At 42.5% G+C, this 17,329-nt stretch overlaps 1 protein-coding gene across 1 annotated transcript in view; it reads right to left on the reverse strand.

Annotated features, from left to right (window-relative positions):
* Window positions 1–17,329, reverse strand: part of EOGT (EGF domain specific O-linked N-acetylglucosamine transferase) — a 97,076-nt gene that overhangs the window by 61,873 nt on the left and 17,874 nt on the right. Inside the window, exons 6-7 of the mRNA XM_073592208.1 lie at window positions 15,265–15,369; window positions 690–796 (exon numbers count right to left, since the gene is read on the reverse strand). Of these exons, the coding sequence (XP_073448309.1) occupies window positions 690–796; window positions 15,265–15,369 (212 nt within the window). The remainder of the gene's footprint in view (window positions 1–689; window positions 797–15,264; window positions 15,370–17,329) is intronic.

Genomic DNA, 17,329 nt, shown 5'->3' on the forward strand with positions numbered 1-17,329 from the left:
TGAAGAATACTAAAGAATTCTGGGGTGCAATGTAGGGCCCAGTGTTGGAAAGTTGGGTCTCTGTCAGAGGTCATGGGTCTTACACAGCAGGATAATGACCCAAAGCACACGTCAAAAAGCACCCCAGAAATTGTTTAAGACAAAGTGCCGGAGAGTACTGAACTGGCCACCAATGAGTCCAGATCTAAATCCCATAGAGCACCCGTTTAGAGATCCCAAAACAGCAGTTGGGAAAAAATATCAGGGACCTGGAGCAGTTGGCGAAAGAAAAGTGGTCCAAAAATCTAGAAGAGAGGTGTAAGAAACTCATAAATGGTTACGAAGAGATTGATTTCAGCTATTTTTTTTCCAAAGGGGTGTGCTACCAAATAATAAATTGAGGGTGCCAATAATTTTGTCCAGTCCATTTTTGGAGTTTTGCGTGGAATGTGTCAGATTTGGCTTTTTGTTTGTCCACTTTTTTGTGTCATACCAATACAATTAAAAGAAATAAGCATGAGAATGGTTAAATATTTGGAATTGCAACAATTTTATGGGCGAAGTGGTGCATTATCTGACAGAAATGCAGGGGTGCCAATATTTTTGGCCATGACTATATATATATATATATATATATATATATATATATATATATATATATATATATATATACTAACAAACTGTAATCATCAGTTTCAAGGAGCAATTACCTGCATCCAGCTTCATGATATATGTTGGTTTTTCAATGATGATGTTACAGTGTCCATCCTCTATAGGTCTGAAGGATAAAGAGCTGTATGACTGCAGTTCTGCAAACCTAGAATTTATAGGAAAATTTATAAGAATGAGGACTTGTAAAGCACATGTCAAAGCCACTGAGAGGCTGAAACATTTGACAGTTGTCACTTCATATGCAGCACACTGAAATCAACAGGATTATACTAATGAGATAATTCTATCATATTTTGATTCAAGTGACGTGAGGGGTGGTGGGAGTGGATGGCAGTGATGGATCACCAGTCTGCAACAACAGAAGAGGCACCACAGAGGGTCACATACAGCAGATTCAGTTATGTAATAAAGGTTTTTAGAAAGGTTTTTCATTATGAATGGGTGAGAGGTATGGGGGGGGGGGATTGATTTTTGCCCAGAAATAAACTTTATATCCAAAATGCACATCTCTACCTTCCAGCGTTGCAGCGTTTACATCCCCTACCAGCCGCTGTCATCTCCTCCCCAGTTACTACCAGGTGCAGGGTTTTCGGCCTTTTGATTGGCTGGTGGTGAAAAGATGTCATCCCCACGCATGCATACAAGGGTTAAGCCCTGTACACATGGGCCAAATGCCGGGCGTCATCGGCTGGTTCAATATAAACTGGCCGACATTTGGTCTGTGTGTATGGCAGCCAGTCCGACAGAAGGCGGCTTCTGCTGGACGAGCACGCTGGAAAACCAGCTGGCAACCGACTCCCGATCAGTGTCCCCCTGTCAGAACAAAACAGCTCAGCAGGGGAGATCACTGTACTAACGTCGGATAATTAGTACAGCAGCTCCGACCAACCAGTTGAATGGAAAAAAACTCAGTGTTTACCAGGCATTAGTCATTCCTGCACAGCCAGAGTGTGCCAAGAATGCATGCTCCTTTTTTGTTTTTTTTAAATAACAAACATATTATGCTTACCTGCCCTGTGCAGTGGATTTGCACAGAGCAGCCCAGATCCTCCTCTTCTCAGGTTCCCTCTTCAGTGCTCCTGGCCCCTCCCTCCTGTTGAGTGCCCCCACAGCAAGCAGCTTGCTATGGGGGCACCTGAGCCGAGTCACAGCTCCCTGTGTCCATTCAGACAGAGAGCAGCAGCCCGGCCCCACCATTTTCTCTCCTCATTGGCTGACTGACTTTGACAGCAGCCGGAGCCAATGGCGCTGCGCTGCTGTCTCAGCCAATGAGGGGGGGGGAGTCCTGGGCGGCCGAGACACTCCTGCAACATCGCTGTCTCTAGATGGGGCTCGGGTAAGTATTAGGCGGGCTGCTACACACAAAAGGCTTTTTATTTTAATGTGTAGAATGCATTAAGATAAAAAAAAAAAACCTTCTGCCTTTACAACCACTAAGTTTAGTTCCACTCTTTTTTTTTTTGTATGGTTGCAATGTCTTTTCCTTTTCTTTTTTTTTTTTTTAAAGAGTTAACTCCCCAATATGTTTTTTACCCATTTTTTCCCGATGCTGGCCCTTAGGCTGGTATTTGCTTGATACTTCCCACGTTAAGAAGACAGCAGTTGAGTGTTTCCAGGAATCTGTGATCTCATGTGTCTCAGTGGAATCTCCACTCTTGGAGTCTTATCCCTCCAGCACCGTCATGTCTGCTAAATCATCATGGCTCCCAGCCAAGACAAGTTCCAATGTACCAATAGGAAACCGTCCAAGCATACAAATATGACTTCCCACTGGATAACTCCACCATACTTAAAGAAAAGCTGTGCTGACAGAATATGTGGCTACCAGTGCTCACTGCCTTCTGAAAATGCTAGTTGTCTGGCTGTCTATGGCTGCAATCCTGTGAGTCACTGACCCAGAACAAGAAAAGTCTAGTCAGAGGAAAGACAGAAGTCCTGATTCTGCATGCTCTTTCTGGCTCAATGTGTTAATCACAGTCAGACAGCTAGCAAGGCAGCCCATATAATTCCCTCCATACAGGTTTAAAATGGACTTAAAAAAAAATGAAAAAAAGTGAACTAAGGTGTGTTTTTCATCATTATTCCTATGGGTTAGTCGTCAATAATGTTGCTGTATAATATACAGTATGTTTGTGATTGTACATCATTTGCTTTTTATAATCCACTGTGTTTAAACGTTTTTATCTAGTTATTAAACCCACTGCCCCCTGTCCGCTATTAATTGCCATTATATAGTGATGTCTCTTATCAAGATATAGAATCAGCCATTGAGCCATTATTGCCTCAGTGTGCCGCCAATCACTATGTATCTATTACACTGGCCCCTCCCCCCCTGTACACTTTATATGGTAGATTCCGAGTTCCACACGCCAGCTTGAAAAAACAAGCGTGGCTGCCGTGTCATCCAAAGTGCGCATGCTCAAGAAACGCGTTGCTTTCCAGTGACATCATCCTTTCTTGCCTGCATATCAACCGCACCTCAAGCCTCGTTCTGAGCTGTCTCCACCGCGGTCGGCTTCTTACTACCAGCGGTGCTGTAGCGAGCAAAGCGCCTCTTCCTCGCAGGAATGGACTGACTACCTGATGACCAGATCACCCCCTTGCTGGGACTTATCCATGCCTACTTATGACTTCTCAAATGTGAGTTGCCTGTATTATATGTCTATTAAACGTATTATGTCCTATATCTGCACCCAGAGGAGCCACTCTCGCTTTGTTTTTTCATGATGTCATAAGCCTAGGCTTTTTACCAGACAAGAAAGAGGAATTGGGCTGTATCAGGTATTTACTGGCAGAAAAAAAAAAATATGTTTAACTATCCAAAGTTAAAACAACAAGAGCAGAAGATTTAATAGATGCAAAGATGAAAAAATTACTGAAGGTCCGCTTTAAAACCCTTCACCCTCTCCACCCCACGCCCATGCCTGCTGCACTTACCTCTGTGGGTGATTATTTGTCACCACCCATGCAGCTGGAGCAGCGATCTGGGGATATTAAAGTTTTCCTCCAGGATGGATCAGACCGATTTTGATTGCTCCGGTGCTGGCAGGTGAGCTGCTTAGATCAATTAAAATAGTTCTGATCTGTCCCGGCCTTCCCTAAGGAAAGAAGGGGAAGAAAAGCTGTGTTTTCAAATTCCCAGACCGCTGCACCGCCTGTGTGGGCAATGACAGCTAATTACCCACAGAGGTAAATCCACCTGGGACCGGAGGGGTCAGAGGGTGTAGAGTGTTAGTTACATTTTTTGTAAAAAGGTGAACTTACACTTTAAAGCTGAACTCCGGGCAGATCTCAAGAACACAAATTAAAGCGGAGCTCCACCCACTTTTGAGAGGTGGTCTTAAACTACAGACCATCCCTCGTATCTTTTCGGAAGTACTTCCATTCCACCCGGGCCGCGTGCAGGCAGCCATGTACTCTTGTGCCGCGAGCCCTCCCCCCCGCTGTCATCTGGGATCTGTGTATGTCCCAAAAGCCAAGCTGGCCATTCACAAACCGCAAGGCTCCACTGCCAGTTCCCCTTAGTTAGAATGGCAGCGCCTGCACCCAATCCGATGGACGGATCGGCCTCGGGGGAGGGACATCGCGGGCTCCCTGGACAGGTAAGTGTCCTTATTAAAAGTTAGCAGCTACAGTGTTTGTAGCTGCTGACTTTTAAGAAAAAACAAAAGTTTGTGGCTGGAACTCCACTTTAATTCAGCTCTGTAAAGTAACTAGTAAATCATTAAATGTAATGATGCACCGAATTTTCCACCACCGAAACATTTTAGCTAAAAATGGTGTTAAAAAACAAACAATAAATTCAATAAAGTAAGAGTCCATAGTGTTAAAACAGAGTCCTTGTTCAGGGAAACAGCTGGAACCACCCACGGTGTAGACAGAGACACGATAAGGTGAGCATGAAATTATCCTCCACCGAACATCAACACACTGGGCCTCTTACCAGAGAAAATGGACCACTGAGTTACAGGTGGTCAAACAAGCGTGATATATCCACAGCACCACTTCAATTGGATCATAGATGGCTGAATCTTGTAGTCTCACCAAATGGAAATTCATAGGTACATGGACCTTTTCATTGGTGAGCCTAACACCAATAATCGAGGCAGTGTTTCTCTCCTTCAGTTCAAATGTTACTGGTCAAACATATGATGTGGGATCTTTCCTTACCTGTTCGACCAAGAATGTGGTTTATTTGATTACACGCCCTTGCGGCCTACATTATGTGGGTCACACTATTCGCAAGCTAGAAACCAGGCTGAAGGAACATTCGTAAAGGTTTTTTGAACCATAGTCTATCAAAACATTACAATTTGTGCCATAATAAGAGTTTAAAGGGTACATCCTTTATGGCTATAGATAGGTTTGATCCTCATCGGAGAGGAAGCCACATCAGGAGAGAGATCTCAAGAATGGACTCTTGGTAGATTTTTTGTTTAAAATCTTATAGACCATTTGGCTTAAATATAGAATGGGATGTTAATGCGTTTATCAACAATAGCCGAACCCCTAGATTAACCTTCCTCATTTTCTATATGTTTTTAGCTAATTTTTTTCATGTTGTTCCTATGTATTAGTATTTTTTATATATTACCTGTTTCCAACCACTAGATGGCAGCATTGCTTCTATTCCACAGTCGGTCTTTGAAACCATGGAATTTCGTTTGTGGCATTTTAAACTTACTATTTTTTAATTTTCTATTTTTTGGTTGTTTTGATTACTTCCATTGTTTATATTTATCATCTCTGTTTCCAAATTGGCCCGGTTCTTTCTCCTTATCCTGTCTCAGAAACCAGATTGGTATATTGTATAATGTTCTTTGTCTGGTCTCCCTAAACATGCCCGTCGTGGGTGTGTCTAGTCATGTATGTCTTAGCTGTCGTGTAAACATCCGGTTATGGCGTGGTTCCGCTTCCGGTGGATGAAAGAGAGGCTTTAAGTGCAGGGGGAAGGGGCGTTTCTATCTCGCCCTCCCTCCTATATAAAAGAAAATATGACGAGCTCTGACCATGCCCCTGATGACGTTTCTATTGGACGAAACGCTGCGTAGGGTGGAGCTCTGACGTCACAACGTTATAACGTGCCGAACATGGCCATCTTTGTGTTTGGAAACAATTGATATCCATGACAGATTGTAGCTTGTGACATGCCTGCTTTTATCGAACTAAATGTGAGTACCCTGGCTGTTTTTTATGAAATAAATTCACCCTGGTTTTAAATACTACACCATGCCTTTTTGTATTTCATACATGTACCTATAAATTTCAATTTGGTGAGATTACAAGATCCAGCCATCTATGATCCAATTGAAGTGGTTCTGTGGCGCTGTGGATATATCACGCTTGTCTGACCACCTGTAACTCAGTGGTCCATTTTCTTTGGTAAGAGGCCCGGTGTTGATGTTCCGTGGAGGATGGAGGTGGAGGATAATTTCATGCTCACTTTATTGTGTCTCTGTCTACACTGTGGGTGGTTCCAGCTGTTTCCCTGAACAAGAACGGTTTTAACACTATAGACTCTTACTATATAATTTTATGTTTTCAGCACTGCATACATTCATCCTTTATGAAAACGATGTTATCAACATTCAACTGATAAGAGAAAAAGGTGATGATAATGGCACCAAAAACAAACTGCGATTTTACAGCAAATTCGCAGCAATTTTACAGCAAATTCATTGCGATTTTACCATGATTCACTGTGCTTATGGTGTGTTTTTCATGTGGCTCAAAAATGATGAGCTCATCAGTCTGCTGCTTCTCCCTTCAGTGTCCGATCACAGGTTGGAGGAAAGACCAGACCTGTAATTGTTACCTAACTGAAGAAGGAAAAAAACAGGTCTCCTGCCCTACCAGACAGTGTAAATCTCAGGACAGAATAGGCAGAAATAGAAATCTTTCTGCAAGTAGTAGCTGATAGGAGTTCAGCTTTAACGTTACAATTATCTGTAAAAGTAAAAAGATCTAACCTACATACAAATACAGCAATATTTCAGGAACAGGAAAAGGTGTCATAAAAATGTTGTGTGGCCCCAAAAAGCAAGTGTACCAGTCAGCGACTCCCAATCAATAGCAGCGAAAGCAAAACACCAAACAGTGCCATTGATTTCTGTCTACGTTAGGTGTAAAGAAATTAATTAGACCTCTACGGCCTGACTTTGATTTATACCTCTGGTGTTTAATTACAAGTGTCCTTCTTTGGCTACTACAAAAAAGTGCAAACCTGAGATTTAAAAATCAGGGAAAGGAAGAACTCATTAAGGCTGCATCCACACCTGAGCGTTTTCAGCTTGTAAAACGCCAGAAAAGAGCCCAACAAGCAAAATCCCATTTGTTTAAATGGCCCCTGTTCACATCTGAGCGTTTTGTAGCCTGAAGCAAAAGGCCTGAAGCTCAAAAAAGTACACAAGCTTCTTTTTGGCCAGATTACAGGCGATTTTCTGCTTTTTACATTGGTGACCTTTTGACCTGTGCAAAATCGTGGCAAAAAAAGATGTAAAAACGCACGACTTTCTGCCTGAAAACGAAATGCTCAGGTGTGAATGCAGACTTAACAAAAGGTATCAGCAGGTCAGCATGGTGAACTAAAAAAGTACCCAATTGTACTTTTTTAAATATTTATTTTATTTACTACAGTCTTTTTTTTTAACAATGTATGCAGAACTTTACATACTATCTAGTCACATATCCTGCGTACAATCTAAGGCCCGTATTTCACACATGTACACACATGCTAGGGCCAATTAAAAAGGAGAACAACAGCTAAAGCTTGGTTGGCTATACTTCTGTGGATCACAGGATTGCACTGCTGTGACCCATTTTCAGCAGACAGTGGGCTGAAGCCTGCTGTCAGATGACGTCACAGCCGGACATGTTGCGGATCCTTCTTTCCCAAGCCACGTCCATAAACCATTGTCTTGACCTTGGAATTTTGCAGGCAACTCTTTTTGGGTTGTGGGGAAGATGGGGAGTGCCATTCCATCGACTGCCACTTAGATTTCAAATTGAACTGGTAGCACCAGTGTCTCCCCTGTAACGATGGTTTGCAGAAAGGATGGATCCTGATCACACATGGCAATGAAATCTCCAGAGTTTTCCATCCATTTTGCTTTCTGTTCGTCTGTCAGCTTGAGCGGCACAAACCGGGAACAGATTTTCCACTTATCCGAATCTTCAAGGACGATGGTGCACACCGTGTCCTTGATAATCCCCAATTCCGCCGCGATCAGAGAGTTAAACAAGATATTTGGGGGGCACACCCTACCCTAGAAGATGCATTAAAGATGGTGCAGCCATAAGACCATACAACAGAACAAAATATTACAGCGCACACATGCAAAAAAAATATTTACCTCCTGCAAGGCTATTTTATACAATCCTTTTGGGCAGGAGTACCCCACTTCCTCATCAGGGCCTCTCATTAGTGTCCACCTGTGTCATAGGTGGAGACTTTTAGTTCTCCCATATAGAGGAGTGTATTGCTCCCATGGTTCAGAGAAGCAGGATCTCCCAATCTATGCATAGTATAGGACCCACTAACCATGGGGGAATTTGTCGCAGTAAGTGGGCTTAAGCACCATATAGCAATACGGTGTGACCAAATCCCCATATTTTTCTGATAATGTTTTTTTAAAATGTCTATGTGTTTTTACACAGCCTTTCAGGAGGTAAATATCTTTTTTGCATATGTGCGCTGTAATATTTTGTTCAAAGTGTTAGATGCCGATCTCGTGCCAGCATTTGTCGCACTTGCGCGTTCATGTCTGGGGTTCTGATTGTCGATGGCCAACCCGAACGTGGCTCATCCTTAGTCATTTCATTCCCATTGCAAAAGCGTTTAAACTAGTTGTAAACACATTTCCTGCTCACGGCTTCCGCCCAGTACACTTGCACCAACGTCTCATGCGTCTCTGTCGCCATTTGCCCCAATTTGTAGCAGAACATGAGGTTCACTCGTTTCTCCACTGTGTTGCACTGTGACCTCACTTCTCATACGGACTATGTTCGACTGCCCACAGTGGGTTTACCCTTACTGTCATGTGTACTCTCCATGCTAGGTGGCGCTTCTCGGTGTGTCTCTGTATAACCATGTGCATGCACGCGCACCTGGCCAATGTTGCCATTAAAATATCGGACCATTCACCAAACCTTTTAGACACACCTCGTATATCTAAAGCCCCTTGGTCAAAATCTCCCAATAATCCTCTTTGGGCCAATGTCACTTTAGATGAGCATTGCTCATTACCTGATCCACAACGATGGACCTCCCAGGAGGGTTAAATATTTGTGCCATCTCTTTACTGCGGAAGATTTAAGTCATTTCGACATTTGTGGGAACACTTTAATATCTGCCTTCTAATTATTTATTCTATCATTATCAGCTGGACTGCTGCATATTTTGTAATGGGATAACCTTCATTCCTTATATTATCCTTTTTGTGATCTATGTGCTGACTTTTCCTTTACAATTTTATGAGACTTGGGAACTTGAGGGGGGGGGGGGGTGCTTTTTCTTTTTTGTCTGTACTTTTTTTGTGTTATACGGTTTTGACAAAACCCAATAGACATATCTTTTAAAAAAATTCAGATAAGGACCTCTGAATGTATGACATTTCGGATCTACATGATTGTTGCAGGTCAGCAGTAAAGCAAAGTGACAGCATAAGAGCCAGGGAACTAGCATTTATATAAGGTGGTCAGCAATTGCAGCCTTCAGGTTTCTCTTAGGAAATGTTTGCTTTAAATATAGCCCTAAAAGTATTCCAGCTCCAGTACACATAAAAAGGTAGAAAACCTTTGGGCTGCACAGCAGCTAATGTAGCAAGCTCGGCACTGCGGGTCCCCAAGGGTGAAAAAATTCCACAGGACAATCAGTCAGCAGTCCAACCAGATGGTAAATTAAATGCCCCCTTCCCCCGGTGTCACCTGGACTTTCCTGTTGGGAACTGATTGAGCGTCCTAAAGAATGATTTTTTTTAGGGACTTAGGAGCTAAATTGAGGAAAAGAACCTCCAAGGTAGTATTCTCAGGAATACTACCGGTACCTCGAGCAACACCAGAAAGGCAGAGGGAGATTAGGGAAGTAAACAAGTAGTTGAGGAGCTGGTGTAGTAAGGATAGGTTTGGGTTCCTGGAGGATTGGGCCAACTTCTCAGTCAATCACCAGTACTATAGAAGGGATGGACTGCACCTAAAGCTGGGAATGAAGGTGGCCAAAGAGTTAGGGGGGTTTTTAAACTAGGCGACGGGGGGAGGGTCCAGAGGTAGAGATAGTCAGCACGGAACATATTCCAGAGGGTAGTATTGGGGGCATTAGTGGTAGGTTGACTAAAGCACATAAACCCAAGGTAAGTATAGTAACAATTCCTAGTTGCAATCTCGGAACACTCAATAAGAGGATAGTGTGCAACCGGTCTAAACTACATGGCATGTTCACCAATGCCAGGAGCCTAGCGGACAAGATGGGTGAATTAGAGATACTGTTGTACAAGGAGGATTTGGATTTTGTGAGAATTTCAGAGACCTGGTTCAACAGCTTTCATGATGGGCTGGCAACCATTCAAGGGTATACCCTTTATCGCAGGGATAGAGAGGGTAAAAAAAGGGGGAGGGGTATGCCTGTATATCAAGAATAAGGGAGTTAGGGAGGAGGTGGAATCCTTATGGGTAGAGCTCCAAAGGGATGAAGCTAAGGGGGAAATAATACTGGGAGTATGCTATAGGCCCTCTAACCTGAGGGAGGAGGGGGAGACGGACCTCCTTTCACAATTTGGATTAGCAGCAAGGATGGGAAGTGTTATCATAATGGGGGATTTAAATTATCCAGACATAGGCTGGGTGGAGGGAACCACGCATTCGTCTAAGGCTTGCCAGTTCCTAAATGTCTTGCAGGACAATTTCATGGGTTAGATGGTAGAAGCACCAATTAGAAATAAAGCGTTACTAGATCTACTGATTACCAACAATACAGACCTGATCACGGATGTGGAAATATGGGGCAATATAGGTAACAGCGATCACAGGTCAATTGGCTTCAGTATAAATCACACAAATAGGAAAGGGGAATACAAAGACACTGAATTTCAAAAGAACCAACTTCCCTAAACTACGAACCTTGCTAGAAGGCATAAATTGGGATAAAATCTTAGGAACAAAGAACATGGAGGAGAGATGGGTTCGCTTTAAGAGCATATTAAATAAGGGCATTAGCCAATGCATCCCATTGGGTAATAAATTTAAAAGAGCAAACAAAAGTCCTGGATGACTTAACTTCAATGTAAAAATGCATATAAAAGCAAAGGAGAAGGCCTTCAAAAAATACAGGGTTGAGGAATTATCATCAGCATTCAGACTTTATAAAGAATGCAACAAGAAATGTAAGGGTGCAATTAGGGTGGCTAAGATAGAACACAAAAGACACACGGCGGAGGAGAGCAAAAAAAATCTCAAGAACTTCAAGTATGTAAACAGTAAAAAAGAGGAGGACAGACCATATTTGCCCCATAAAGAATAAGGAAGGACATCTGGTTACAAAGGATGGTCAGAGGTGGGTAGTGGGGTCCCCAGGGTTCTGTGCGGGGACCAATCCTATTTAATTTGTTCATAAACGACTCGGAGGATGGGATAAACAGTTTAATCTCTGTATTTGTGGACGATACTAAGCTAAGCAGGGCAATAACTTCTCCGCAGGATGTGGAAACCTTGCAAGAAGATCTGAACAAATTAATGGGGTGGGCAACTACATGGCAAATGACGTTTAATGTAGAAAAATGTAAAATAATGCATTTGGGTGGCAAAAATATGAATGCAATCTATACACTGGGGGGAGAACCTCTGGGGGAACCTAGGATAGAAAAGGACCTCTGGGTGATAGGCTCAGCAATGGCATGCAATGCCAAGCTGCTGCTAACAAAGCAAGCAGATTATTAGCATGCATTAAAAAAAGGGATTAACTCCAGAGATAAAATGATAATTCTCCCGCTCTACAAAACTCTGGTCCGGCCACACCTGAAGTATGCTGTCCAGTTCTGGGCACCAGTCCTCAGGAAGGATGTACTGGAAATGGAGTGCAAAGAAGGGCAATAAAGCTAATAAAGGGTCTGGAGGATGTTAGTTATGAGGAAAGGTTGTGAGCACTGAACTTATTCTCTCTGGAGAAGAGACGCTTGAGAGGGGATATAATTTAAATTTACAAATACCGTACTGGTGACCCCACAATAGGGATAAAACTTTTTCGTGGGAGTTTAAGAAGACATGTGGCCTCTCATTAAAATTAGAAGAAAAGAGGTTTAATCATAAACTATGTAGAGGGTTCTTTACTGTAAGAGCGGCAAGGATGTGGAAAATCCCTTCCACAGGCTGTGGTCTCAGCGGGGGGCATCGATAGTTAGATAAGCACCTGAACGACCACAACATACAGAGATATACAATGTAATACTGACATATAATCACACACATAGGTTGGACTTGATGGACTTTTTTTCAACCTCACCTACTATGTAACAAAAAAAAAAATTGCAGCAAATCACACTTTAAAGAAATCTACATAGGTGTCCCAGTCCGCCGATGGTAGCAAATCAGGGCTGCTGGAGAAGTTACAGGACCCTGTGGGTATAAGGTGGATGTGGGGATGGACTACCTCTACATCTCCTTCAGCCCTGTGAGCACTTCAAGCGGCCGTGATTTGCTATATTCAGCGGACCAGGACATTTATGTAAATTATTTTGCATGTGGCCGAATACGTACTTTGAGTTCTAACATTTTTAAACTGCCCACTCAGTGGCGCTTTAATCGCTTTCTATACACACGCACAGGAGCGGTGGGAGAAATTACATGCGATTCAGACAGGAATCGCACCGCATTCCTGTTCAAATCGCATGTGATTCTTTGCACTGTGATTTGCACCTATTCATTTTCTATTGACGAAAAACCGCACCGCAAAGTATTGGTTTCTGGAGCATTTGGACAAGTACCGATACTCACGCAAATGCTTAGTATCAGTGCATCCCTAATGGTAATATATACTCTGCAGAATAGGTAAGAACTGATATCTCCCCAGAACCCAAAATTAACTTTGTACTTATGCTGGTACAATGATAGGTGGATTTTGAAAGCCTAGATTTAATAGGCTGCTGTAGGAAGAGAATACATAGCTCTTGGTACTGATATATTTATATTTAAAGCAATTTGTTTTTGTGTTGGATAGAATGAAGAAGGATTGGAACCACTGTCAGGTTTTTATTGCTGCTGTCCAATCTATCCATCACCAGACCCTCTTCTGCCTTCAAAATGGGTTCACATACAATGGATATAAAAAATTTACACAACCCTGTTAAAATGTCAGGTTTCTCTGATGTAAAAAAATGAGACCAAGATAAATCAATTCAGAACTTTTTCCACCTTTAATGTGACCTATAAACTGTACAACTCAGTTGAACAACAAACTGAAATCTTTTAGGTGGAGGGAAGTAAAAATAAAAACATAAAATAATATGGTTGCATAAGTGTACACACCCTTACCTTTCTACCTTTCAGATGTGTTCTTGCAAAATTTAGCCGGGCTTGGATGTTTTTCTTCGTAAGAAAGGTATTCCATCTTGCCACTATACCCCATAGCCCAGACATATTGAGATCACGGGAGATTGTTGTCACATGTACCACACAACCAGTACTTGCCAGATATTCCTGCAACTTCTTTAATGTTGCTGTAGGCCTTTTGGCAGCCTCCCTGAACAGTTTTCTTCTTGTCTTTTCATCGATTTTGGAGGGACGTCCATTTCTTGGTAATGTCACTGTTGTGCCATATTTTATCCACTTGATGATGACTGTCTTCAATGTGTTCCATGGTATATCTAATGCCTTGGAAATTCTTTTGTACCCTTCTCCTGACTGCTACCCTTTTAACAGTGAGATCCCTCTGATGCTTTGGAAGCTCTCTGCGGACCGTGGCTTTTGCTGTAGGATGCGACTAAGAAAATGTCAGGAAAGACCTACTAGAACAGCTGAACTTTATTTGCAGTTAATCAGAGGCACTCTAAATGATGGCGGGTCTGTACCGATTCCTATTTAACATCATTTGAATGTTATTGCTTAATTCTGAACACTACTACATCCAGTTATAAGAGGCTGTGCACACTTATGCAACCACATCATTTTATTTTTTTATATCTACTTACCGTATATACTCGAGTATAAGTCGAGTTTTTCAGCACATTTTTTGTGCTGAAAGTGCCCCCCTTGACTTATACTCAAGTCAAGCACTTTTCTGCAGCAAAAAAATTTATTTTCCGAACCGACTTTGGGGCCCCGTATCTCAGGGCCACTTGGTGCTAGGAACCCCAAAGCAAACCCAGTGGAACTGGTACCACAACATATCCAAAGCTGGGGTTCCTAGCACCAAGTGGCCCCGAGATACGGGGCCCCAAAGTAGGTTCGGAAAATGTCATTCTCTGCTGCAGAAAAGTGCTTGACATTTTCTGAACTGATTTTTGGGGCCCTGTATCTCGGGGCCACTTGGTGCTAGAAACCCCAGCTTTGGATAATTTTTGGTGCTATTTCACTGGGTTTGCACACCAAATTTGGGGTTCCTAGCACTACGTGGCTCCGAGATACGGGGCCTCAAAGTCGGTCAACTGTGTCCATCTGCAGCAATGTCATTTCGGGACCCTTTGGGTTCAGAAACACCAAATTTTGGCTGCAGCTAGGGGGCATCTAGGAACCCTTAACTACCGAGTTTGAAGTTCGGGGGACCTATGGCTGCAAATGGGCACAGTGAGGCTGCAAATGGGCACAGTGAGGCTGCAAATGGGCACAGTGAGGCTGCAAATGGGCATTGTTGACCCTCTTTTCCACTTACAGTAGCTGTGCATTTCTCACCCTCGTCTTATACTCGGGTCAATAAGTTTTTCCCATTTTTTTAGTGGTAAATTAGGGCCTCGACTTATACTCGAGTATATACCATAACCTCCCTAAAAGATTCCAGTTTGTTTTTCAATTGAGTTGTACAGTTTATAGGTCACATTAAAGGTGAAACCTGACATTTTAACAGGGGTGTGTAGACTTTTTATATCCACTGTACAATGGTAATACTGTATCATAGCTCATTGAAGAAAAGAGCCGCACACCAAAAATGAACCTCAAAAATAAAAAAAGTTTGAGGTCCACATGCATAATGTGAACAAAAATAAAGTGTAAAAGCTAGCATATCCAAAGTTTGTGGGCCTTGCTGGACCCAAGGTGACAGACACAATTGTCATCTTGAGAAAATAAATGTTGGTGGACATGCTTGCTTTTTCCTTTTTCCAGTTTACGCATGTGAACCCCAATAGATGTTTTGATATTTAAGGTTAGTTTTTTGGCGCGCTGGCCATTTCTTGAATAGTGTTTTATTGCTGTCTGGTTCCCCTTTGTGAAGAATTTTCACCAGGACAGAAACTGATGTGAAACCTAAATGCTTACAAATGTCACTGGAACAGGACAAGAAAATAATAACAGGGGCTTTAACCCCATCTACAACAAGAAAAATGGTTTTAGATTCACTTTAGAACACAAGACCCTTTCCTGCAGGGGGGGGGGGCAGGGTTACATAATGATACAGGAAATGATGAGACCTACCAAGACTGCAAGGGGCCCTTCCGCTGACCTTGAGACTGCAGCTTTTTGGAGTCCAGTTCACAACGACCTCCAATCTCACCATCCTGGATAAAATCCTCCTTAAATCTAAGAAAGAATGGCAAAGGTTCAGCAATCAGCAACATCAAAAGGTCTATCATTTTTTATGAAAATAATGTTCATTAGCCAGACATTTAATTATAAATATTACCCATTATATAGCTTAACCACTTCGCACCCAGGCCAATTCTGACATTTCTCTCCTACATAAAAAATTCGTCATTTTTTTGCTAAAAAATTGTATAGAACCCCCAAACATTATATATGTATTTTTAGACCCTAGAGAATACAATGGCGGTCGTTGCAACTTTTTATCTCGCACGGTATTTGCTCAGCAATTTTTCGACCACGTTTTTTTACGCCAAGTAAATAGATACCTAACATGTCACGCTTCAAAATTGCACACGCTCGTGGAATGGCGCCAAACTTTGGTACTTAAAGCGGGGGTCCACCTATCTATCCTTTTTTTTTTTTTTTGAGTTCATTCACAAACTTTTCTTCTCAGCATTACATACTCACATATTGTGTGTAATATGTCCGCCTGTGTCAGATTTCGTCGGAAAGAATAACTTATATTATTCACTGCAGGCGGTTTCCATCTTCATTGTGGGCATTTGAAGCCCACAAGCATTTATTTCCTGGATGTGGTGAATGCTGTGCTCCCAGCATTCACCGCTCGTTCCCGCACATGCTCAGTGGCATCCTGGGAAGCCTGAGACTAGCTCCCAGGAGTCTGGGAGAGGCTAGAAACACGCCTACTACCACGGGAGGAGAACCAGGAAGTGCAAAGAAGAATAGAAAAATAAAAGGTAATTACGGCGATTTAAATTTTTTTAAATGGCATGTCAGCATCTAGGCAAGGAAGAGAATACATACAGATATTGTTCAAAATTTGGGTGGAACCCCGCTTTAAAAATCCCCATAGGCGACGCTTTAAAATTTTTTACTGGTTACATGTTTTGAGTTACAGAGGAGGTCTAGGGCTAGAATTATTTCTCTCGCTCTAACGTTCACGGCGATACCTCACATGTGTGGTTTGAACACTGTTTTCATATGTGGGCGGGACTTACGTATGCGTTCGCCTCTGCGTGCGAGCACACAAGGACAGGGGTACTTTAAATTTTTTTTTTTTTTTTTTTATTATTGTTAATTTGACTTTTATGTTTTTAGTTTGACACTTTAAAAAAAAAAATGTGATCACTTTTATTCCTATTACAAGGAATGTAAACATCCCTTGTAATAGGAATATGGCACGATCGGTCCTTTTTACTGTGAGATATGGGGTCAATAAGACACCATTTCTCACCTCTAGGCTGGAAAACCTGAAACCAAAAAAAAAAAAAAACGATCACGGCTTCTCAGCCGAGGTGGCGCCGTTTTTTTGAATGCAGAGGCCGGGTGTGACGTCATAACATCGCGCTCGGCCTCCAAATGATGATAAAGACTCCGGCGACCATCTGGTCCACCAGAAATCTCTATGATCACCATCCGGGGGCCAGCGGATCAGTTCTCTGTCTCACCGATGGAAGCGGTGAGTCGGTAGAAGCACCGGAGGGTGGGGGGAGGGGGGGTCCCCTCCTGTCGCCCGTAAGAATTATCAAGTGGCGGAACAGCCACTATGATTGTTCTTATGGTGTAAGGAGTCGCTGGCTGAAAAAGTCGATATCTGAATGATGTCTGTAGCTGTAGGCATCATTCAGATATAGCCCTGCAAAGTCAATGACGTCCCTGGACGCCCTCCCGGCGCAAAGTGGTTAAAGCAAAAATCCAGCCAAATACTTATATATACCGCAACTACACAGCATAATGAGGTTGATTTACTAAAACTAGAGAGTGCAAAATCAACCAATCAGCTTCCTTGTTTTTTTGTCAAAGCTTAAATAAACAAGCTGAAGTTAGAAGCTGATTGGCTACCATGCACAGCTGCACTTTCTTGCAGGCCTTCTGTTAAGCCTCAGTACACACAATCAGAAAATCGTACGAAAAATACCAATTTCGGAGAGATCGT

The sequence above is a fragment of the Aquarana catesbeiana genome, linkage group LG07 (genome assembly GCF_042186555.1).
Source record: "Aquarana catesbeiana isolate 2022-GZ linkage group LG07, ASM4218655v1, whole genome shotgun sequence".
Classification (NCBI taxonomy): Eukaryota; Metazoa; Chordata; class Amphibia; order Anura; family Ranidae; genus Aquarana; species Aquarana catesbeiana.